The 9,118-nt window shown below is 37.5% G+C and overlaps 1 protein-coding gene across 1 annotated transcript in view; it reads right to left on the bottom strand.

Annotated features, from left to right (window-relative positions):
• Positions 1–2,133: 2,133 nt before the first annotated feature.
• The window catches only part of LOC114515184 (myosin-8), a 29,325-nt gene continuing 22,340 nt past the window's right edge, over positions 2,134–9,118 (bottom strand). Inside the window, exons 29-38 of the mRNA XM_028534514.2 lie at positions 8,713–8,896; positions 8,463–8,628; positions 8,245–8,369; positions 7,192–7,500; positions 6,313–6,516; positions 4,900–5,025; positions 4,643–4,813; positions 4,355–4,459; positions 3,573–3,668; positions 2,134–2,354 (exon numbers count right to left, since the gene is read on the bottom strand). Of these exons, the coding sequence (XP_028390315.1) occupies positions 2,202–2,354; positions 3,573–3,668; positions 4,355–4,459; positions 4,643–4,813; positions 4,900–5,025; positions 6,313–6,516; positions 7,192–7,500; positions 8,245–8,369; positions 8,463–8,628; positions 8,713–8,896 (1,639 nt within the window). The 3' untranslated portion in view covers positions 2,134–2,201. The remainder of the gene's footprint in view (positions 2,355–3,572; positions 3,669–4,354; positions 4,460–4,642; positions 4,814–4,899; positions 5,026–6,312; positions 6,517–7,191; positions 7,501–8,244; positions 8,370–8,462; positions 8,629–8,712; positions 8,897–9,118) is intronic.

The following is a 9,118-nucleotide window of genomic DNA, read 5'->3' as shown; positions in this document are numbered from 1 at the left end:
GTTTCCAGTTTTTGCTATTACAAGTAAATATGCTGTGAATATTTGTGTACAAGTCTTTGCAATGTTTTCATTTCTCTTGGCTAAATACCTAGGAATAGAATTGCTGGAATAAATGGACAATTTCTTAAGTTTTGAGAACCTGTCAAACTGTTTCCTAAAGTGGTTGTGCCATGTCACATTATCACTAGCAGATATGAGAGGTCCAGTTCCTCCACCTCTTGGCAAGCACTTGGACTGTTAGCCATTGTAATTGATGTATAGTGATATCTCATTGTTTTAATTGTTACTTTCCTAAAGACTCATGATGTTGAATGTTTTTCATTTTCCTGTTTTCTATCTGTATGTCTTCTTTGGTGAAATGTTTGTTTAAATCTTTTGCCCCTTTAAAAATCAGATGATTTTTTTTCTGTTTTGAATTTTTAGATTTCTTTGTATATTCTGGAAACACATCCTTTATCAGGGAGAAATATAATTTAGAAATACTTTTCTTTGGTCTTTGGCTTGTCTTTTCATTCTTTTTAACAGTGTTTTTCAAAGAGCAGGGACTTAAAATTTTGATGAAGTCCATTTTATCAATTTTCTCTTTCATGGCTTGTGCTTTTGGTGTTGTATTTAAGAAATTTTTCCATAAGCCAAGGTCACAAAGCTTTACTCTTAATGTATACTTGTAGAGGTTTTTGTGATTATAGTTTTTGTTTCCTTTGTACTCTGAAATTTTGTTTAGGAGAATATATTGAGGTTTTTTTTTTGTTTTAAACTTTGTTATTCATTTTAGACATAGTTGAGATTGTGGCCTGTACAATTTATAGTGTCAAAGATTGAGACTGAAGGGGTTGGGAGGTGGGAGAGAGTAGATGCTAGAAGGTGGAAGAGGGACAGGGGTGCATAATATACAAATTTTGTCTAGATGCATTTTTGGTCTACTGCCTCCTCTCTTTCCGGAGACCAAACTCCTCATGTTTGTACTCTACTAGATCTTTCTTGTCTTATCCGTCTTCTTTTCATAAGTTCTCTGTCTCTCTTTTTCTCTGACCACTCATTTGCCCAGTCTATGGGAAAATTCTATGTGCACTATCTTCACAATACATCTAGAATCCATCTACTTCTCGTCATCTCCCAATACTATTTTTCTGGTCTAAGCAACTGTCATTTTTTAATCTTATATTTTAGTATTTTATTATAATAGACTCTTTCCTGGTCCCCTAGTTTCTACCTTTTCCCCTTAAGTCTATTCTCAATACAGCAGCCAAAGTGATTCTTTGAAAATGTGTGTTAGTTTTCGTCCCCTGCTCAAAACTCTCCAAAACTTTCCTGTCTCACTCTGAGTAAAGACCAAAGTCCTTCCTTAGGTGCTCCTTCATCCCTACATGATCTCTGGGTCCCTGGTTCCTCTCTTGCTTCATAACTCTATCTTGCTCATTCCAGCCCTGCTGGCCTTCTTTCTGTCTCTTGTGACATGCCAACCTGCCCCTGCCTCAGGGCCTTTGCATTTTCTGTTGTTCTCTCCACCCTCATATACTCACTTGGCTTACTTTCTTGCTTCTTTCAGGTATCTGCTCAAATGTAATCATATTAGAGAGGCCTTCCTTGACTACTCTACAAAAATACTGTTTCCTCCCATACTTTTTAATTTCCCATTAGCACTTATCATTTGACTTACTACATTACTTCTTATTTGTTGATTTCCTTTCTCTCCTTGTAGAATATAAGTACCCAGAAAACAGGAACTGTGTTCACTGCTATACCCACAGAACTTAGAACAGTGCCTGGCACATAGTAGATACTCAATAACTATTTGTGGAGTGGATGAATGAATGGGTCTTGTCTAAAGGGGCAGCCTCAGGGAGTATTTTCTTTAGTAATTTTTAACAATTTAGAAAGATTTAATAAAATCAAGACAAAGAAAAGATAATTATATAGTGGGAGGATGGGAAAGGGGAAGCTGGGTATTGATGGAGGTACAGAATATTGAATGCTCTGCAAAGTCATATATAATATTAAAAATAATAGCTAGATGAGAACTGTATTTAAGAGTAATTTTGGAAATAAAAGTGGCAGTCTGGTTTAATTTATAAGTTTAATGTAGTTTTTATTTACTTAATGTTAAGAGAAGAATAAACAACAAAAAGTAAGTGACCAAATATACCACATTTTGTGCATCTATTCAGTCATTCCATCGCATCAGGGCATGATCACTCTTATCACTCTTCACTCATGACTTTTGTGTGAACCTCACGGCTCTTTACCCGCAGCTTGTTGACCTGGGACTCAGCAATGTCAGCGCGTTCCTCAGCCTCCTCTAGCTCATGCTGGAGCTTGCGGAATTTGGCAAGATTAGCATTGGATTGTTCCTCCTGAGAACAGAGATAAAAATGTGAGAATTAGACCATGTGTTTCTCATTGTACTTGTCACCAAACAGGATTATTTCTTCACATCACATATTTCCTTCTACGGTCAGTTTGCCTTATCTGACTTCAAATCTGGACAGAATTTAAAACTTCAGTTAAATTTTTTGCTTTAAAGAATGAGAGAAGCCCTGGCTGGTGTAGCTCAGTGGATTGTGCATGGGCTGCGAACCAAAGTGTCGCAGGTTCGATTCCCAGTCAGGGTACATATCTGGGTTGCAGGCCATGACCCCCAACAACCACACATTGATGTTTCTCACTCTCTCCCTATCTCCCTCTATCTCCCTCCCTTCCCTCTCTAAAAATAAATAAGTAAAATTAAAAAAAAGAATGAGAGAAGAAATTATTTTGAAATGGAAGGGACAGTCTTATTATGTCAAACCCATACAAACCTGAAATCCATTTATGATGTATGGGCTGGGTAGAAAGGAGAAAGAGACCCAGGTGCTCTCCGTTACAGAGTTTAGTAAGTAAATGTGAGGTCAAATTATAACTTTGGGAAAATCCCACTTTAAAATATTGTGCCATATATTTTGACTCTGATATATAAGAAAGGGGAAAAGTGGGGCTAGGAAGGAAATATGCCACCGTTGGTTAAACTTACTATTTGTGCCTCTCCCTTTCTTCTTTCCTTTCCTTACTTCCTACCTACTCCTGCCTATTATGATGTGTCTGGAAGAATGGGAAACAAGTAGGGAAAGTGTAGATGGAGAATCTTCCAACATGCCCTTATCACTCCATAGCAATGTGGAAAGAGGAGTCCGTAATAATGATACTGGTAGTGAATGGATAAGTCAGTTGGGGTAAAAGATTTAGGTTTGGCTTTTGAAAACACTTGAGTTTGTGCATTTCTAGAGGGAGAGGAGTATTTACCATGATATTAATTACAGCTTCTACTGTATATTCTTTGCAGATATTAAGTAAGGTGGGTTAGTTAGAACTTCCTCCTGCCCCCCAAACCTTACAAATTGTCTAATAATAAAAATATCTCCTCTTGATGTCTTACTGTGTAATTAAGATTTAGGGGTAAATTTATATTTATAAAATCATCTCTCTTAAAATATGAGTTGTATATTCTTTATCTTATTTTCATTAATACATTCTTTTTATACACTTACTACCCCCCAAAAGTTCTCTTCTTCCTCCAAAGGCTTAAAGATACTTACAGCCTCCTCAGCTTGTCTCTTATATGATTTCACCTTCGCCTGTAATTTATCTACCAAGTCCTGTAGCCTGAGAACATTCTTGCGGTCCTCCTCAGTCTGGAAGTTTGAAAAAAAAAAATGATCTCCATTTAACCCAATGAAATAAGTCTGTTACAGATGGTAAAATAAGTCACTTTGGTATGATGGCAGTGGGCGTGGGTAAACTTGATCAACTTTGATGCTTCCTTCACAGTAACAACAGTTATCATTCTGATTAAATGTCCACTTTGTGCAGGCACTATGTTTGGTAAGTATGTAAGGTGGTGCAAAAGAGGTTTACAGTTGTTCATTTGGAAAATAATACAATAATTAATAAATAATACAAGAATAAATCTGTTTCACTATTCACAACTATAAACCTACTTTTACGCCACTTTGTTCACATCTTTTCCAACCCTTCCTACTCTGGAGAGATGTTATTATTCTATTTTATAGGTGATGAAACTGAAATTCAGCATGTTAAGTAATCTACCCAAGTTTAAAAAATAAGAGAGGCCAAATTAGGGCTGATACCCATTTATCTGGCTTTAAAACCTATATTCTTTCTTCTCTTATGCCATAATCTAAAGGGCTTCCTTATTTTCCAAGCTTAGTATAGATCTGTGACAAGCAACTGTGTCATTTGCCTCTTTTATATACCAAGTTAATGTATATCTATTTGTGAGTGACACATAAATGGTCACCAGATTTCCAATTTCCTACTGGGCAGGAAGTCTAGATATTCTAGAAAGCTATTTCCTTACCTGGTAGGAAAGTTCCTTTACTCTTCTCTCATGTTTCCGCAAACCTTTAACAGCTTCAGCATTGCGTTTCTGTTCATTTTCAACTTCCCCTTCAAGCTCACGTACCTGCACCCAAGAAAGATACTTACAGAGTCAGTCTTGAAGATTATTAATATAGAATATTAGAATATTAAGACCTACTGAAGATATCAGGTGGATGTCCCGATAGGAGTCAATATATAGGAAGAAAGAAGGGTAGAGGGAAGGCCCTTTACCCCTTGCCAGATTTGGAGATATTGAGATACGTACTCTGGCCTCCAGTTTCTGGATCTGCTTCTTTCCACCTTTCAGGGCCAGCTGCTCAGCCTCATCCAGACGGTGCTGCAGGTCCTTCACTGTCTGCTCCAGGTTCTTCTTCATCCGCTCCAGGTGGGCACTGGTGTCCTGCTCCTTCTTCAGCTCCTCAGCCATCATGGCTGCCTAATTAGCAAATAAATCAAGAAAATAAGGAACGCTGGTAATGGCAGATAGTATGTGTGTATCAGTAAAACAAATGCTTATCTCACATCAGTGATGGCCTTCTTGGCCTTCTCTTCTGCATTGCGTGATTCTTGAATTACTTCTTCCACTTCACTCTGTAGTTGTGAAACATCATTTTCTAATTTTTTCTTAGTGTTGATCAGGCTGGTGTTCTGTTAAAAATAGGGGGAATTAGTAAGATTTGCAGTTTGCCCCTCTGGGATTTTATAAATGTCTTACTTGTTGTCTTATGCAAGAGACTAATGGCAACATTTCACTAAACTTTAAATATTTGTTCAGTGCAAAATAATTATTTGCAAGGTTGGAACCACTCTCCTCTTCCACTATTGCCCCAAGGTCCATCTGATTTATGCATAAGACTTCAGAGATTTAAGAATGTCTGTATTAATCAGACATTCTTAAGGTTGTCTGATTAATACAAAATAATTATTTATAAGGTTGGAACCACTCTCCTCTTCCACCATTGCCCCAAGGTCCATCTGATTTATGCATAAGACTTCTGAGATTTAAGAATGTCTGTATTAATCAATTGCTCTGTCAGTTATATTTCAACTGGACATTACTAGTATTCTATTTTTAAAAGGTTGGAAATATTAGAAAAGAATAGATTTTTTTTGTGAGTGCCTGGCACTGGGAGTTTCTGAGTTGGAAGGGATCTATTTTCTGTGAACGTTCATGCTTTGGTCCCTTGGGGAAGGCTGGATTAGCTTATGAAAACATTTTCTGAAAATTTCAACCCAGTGGTTCTTAAAGGGAAGCTACTGCCTCAGTGGGTATTTGGAAATATTTGGGCATGGATATGTTTGGTTGTCAAAATGGCTGGAAGATGCGATGCATTTAATGTCTGGGAAAGTCAGGGATGCTAAGTGTCCTGCAAGGCACAGGGACAATAAAAACAACAATGCTAAACGCTGAAGTGCCCCTGATGGGAAACATTTTCAGATTTGGAGTCAACAGATATCTTTATTCATGTTTAGTCCACATGATGGTTTTTGAAATAAAGAACCAAACTTCATTTTTTAAATAAAGAGTAATACCCTCTTTTTTTGGGGGGGGGTAGGAAGTCTAAAAAAGACACATTGGAACACACACAAAAAACTTCTATACACCCTACACTCCAAGATAACTATAACCAGGTGTGTCCAACCTGCAGCCCACAGGCTGCATGTGGCTCAGGATGGCTACGAATGCGGCCCAACACAAAATCATAAATTTACCTAAAACCCATTAGGAGATTTTTTTGGTTTTCATTAGTGTTTGTGTATTTAATGTGTAACCCAAGACGACCCTTCTGCCCAGAGATGCCAAAAGGTTGGATACCCCATACCACCCATCCTTTTAAACATACATATATTTATAAAAATGGAGTGCTTTTCACACTATAATTCTAATTCATCACTTAATAATACACTGGCATTTGTTTAATGTGAGGGTCCCACCTGGGTGTGCAGGAGCTGGACACGCTCACTGGCATCCAGCAGCTCCTGTTCTGCGATTTTCCTGCCCCTCTCCGTCTGCTCCAGAGATGCCCGCAGCTCCTCCACCTCGGCCTGCAGCAGGTTGGCTCTGCGCTCAACCATCATCAGCTGCTCCTTCAGGTCCTCCTGGCCTCGGAGAGCATCATCCAGGTGTAGCTGGGTATCCTGTTTGGTTAAAAAAAAAAAAAGGCCTTAGACATTCTGAAGAGGATATGAACATCCTTGCAGATGAACTGGAAGAATGTACTGGTGCCAAGAACAGCAATGACAGGAAACAGCAGGAAGATGGTGATGTCACTAACTCAGATAAGAAAGACTTGTTAGGAGACAGATTCTTGTTCTATTTATGGCATTAATTGGTTATTTTTTCGTGTGCAAGTTCTGATGTGTATCATTATGGAGCATTTTCCATATGCTCTACCCAGTACTTGATATCTCTTGTCTCATTTGATCCTCATAATAACTTATGAAGTGGGTATTTTCACCCTTATTTTGTAGGAGAAGAAACAGAGGTTCTGAGAGGTTAAATAACTTGTCTAAAATCAGACAGCTAGTAAGTGACAACAAAATTGAGACTCAACCTCAGGTTTATTGAGGTGCCAACGTCTTGCACTTGCTTTCTTTCATATTATACTTTATCTCTGGGCTTCTATTTGTTCTTTTATATAATATTCTTTAAAAATATTACATTCTATGTGTATTTAATTTAGTTACCTACATATTATGAGCTATATAATTTATTTTTTTAAAAAAGGATGGTTTAACAAGAAGGCGTTTTGAGGAATGGAAGACCAGTAACTTGCTTGACTTATCTGAACTGTTAAATGTGGACTCAGTTACCTTCAGGATCCCTTGGGTGTTCCTGTAGTTCCTCAAGCTCTCTGCAGCCAAACGGTTGGCATGGTTCAGCTGGATTTCCATTTCATTCAGATCTCCTTCCATCTTCTTCTTGACTCTTAGAGCATCGTTCCTGCTCCTGATCTCAGCATCCAGCATGCTCTGCATTGATTCCACAACTCTAACATGGTTTCTCTTCAGCTGGTCAATTTCCTCATCCTTTTCAGCAATTTTCCTGTCAATTTCAGACTTGACTTGATTCAATTCCAGCTGGATACGCAGGATCTTTCCCTCTTCATGTTCAAGAGATGCCTTAACAAAACAATGATTAATTAATAATAGAAAATAACTTGAATATTTGGAATATATTGTGAGTCAAACTCTTATTAAAGTATAATGTGCTATACAAATATTATTCATGTAAGTACTAACCAAAATTATATGATTAAACTTATGTGAACTGTTCATCTGTTTTATAAATTAAAATGTCCATGTATAATCTTATTGAAGTTCTCATCTTTAAAATATGTTATTTTCTGATTATATAATGTTCACTGTAGAACACAGGGGTGATATATAAAAACAGGAAAAAAACCCATGTTGTGCCCTCATTCAGAGATAACCATTTTAATGTGATACATTTTTCCTATTTATATATAGTTCTACATAATAAAATTATATTATATATGTAAACATGTATATTGCTTTAAAAATTATCTACCATAAGTAAATATTTTTCCATATAACAATAGTTATATTAAATCTTTGTATAAAATTTCATCTTATGATATTCCATGATTTTCTTAATTTTCTTCTTGGGCATCTTTGTGCTTAAAGCTTTACTTCCATTTAAGATTATTTTCTTAGAAATGGAATTGATGGGTCATAGTATTTACATTTTTAAGACTTTTGATTACTATTACCAAATTACCCTTCATAAAATTTATACAAGTTCAGCCTATTGCCAGCTTGGTAATAAGGTATATATTTTATCCTTATGTTTTCACTGATGTTTATCTTTGATTTTTTTCTCCTTTACAATGTAGTAATACGTACCTCTGCTTCCTCTAAGGCAGCTTGAATGTCACATTTCTCTTGTTCCATTTGCTTCTTTATTTTCTCCAATTCGTGGATTTGCTTCCCGCCCTCAGCAATCTGTTCAGTGAGGTCAGAAATCTCCTCTGTGGGTGAATAGACAGGGGAGAAGTAGTGAGCTGACAACAAGGAAAGGTCCAATCAGGCTATATGGGGTAGGTAAATTCAAGAGGACTCACGCTGCAAGTTCTTATTTTCTCTCTTTAGGGTTTCAAGTTGGTCCAGGGATTCCTCATAGGCATTCTTGATCTTGAACAGCTCAGTGCCAAGAGAACGGGACTCTTTCTGAGAGGCCTCAAGTTCAGCCTGAGTTTCCTCATGCTTCTGTTTCCATTCTGATAGGACCTGAAAATCAGTAAGTCATCAGCCAATGCAAGGAGAAAGGGAGACCTAGTGAAATGTGGATAAAGTTTAAGCAGGCTGGGCTACCTTGTCAAAATTCCTTTGCTTCTTATCAAGAGCTGCACAGGCAGCATTAGATCTCTCCACATCGAGCATGAGGTCCTCTACTTCATTCTGGAGCCGCTGCTTTGTTTTCTCAAGGGAGGCACACTTGGCATTCACAGCTTCTACATGCTCCTCAGCTTCCTGCAAACGCTGGGCCAGCTTCTTCCTGAAAAGTTAGGCATTTAAGGAGAGTGGGCAAGCAATAACCTCTTTCACCTCTCCATGGGAAATAACATGGTTTACAAATATGGTAGCCAGAACTCCTTTCTAGATTGATAAACTGTATGGAAAGGTCCAAAGTGGTGAACAGTTGGATTCAAGTCTTTGGTACACTGTTGAATTTTTAGAGACTGCTGTTAGTGCTCCATGTATCTTACTTCATAAGTAA

Source organism: Phyllostomus discolor, chromosome 8, assembly GCF_004126475.2.
Source record: "Phyllostomus discolor isolate MPI-MPIP mPhyDis1 chromosome 8, mPhyDis1.pri.v3, whole genome shotgun sequence".
NCBI lineage: Eukaryota > Metazoa > Chordata > Mammalia > Chiroptera > Phyllostomidae > Phyllostomus > Phyllostomus discolor.
The sequence above is the reverse complement of the archived record's forward strand: the minus strand, read 5'-3'. Positions and strand labels throughout refer to the sequence as shown.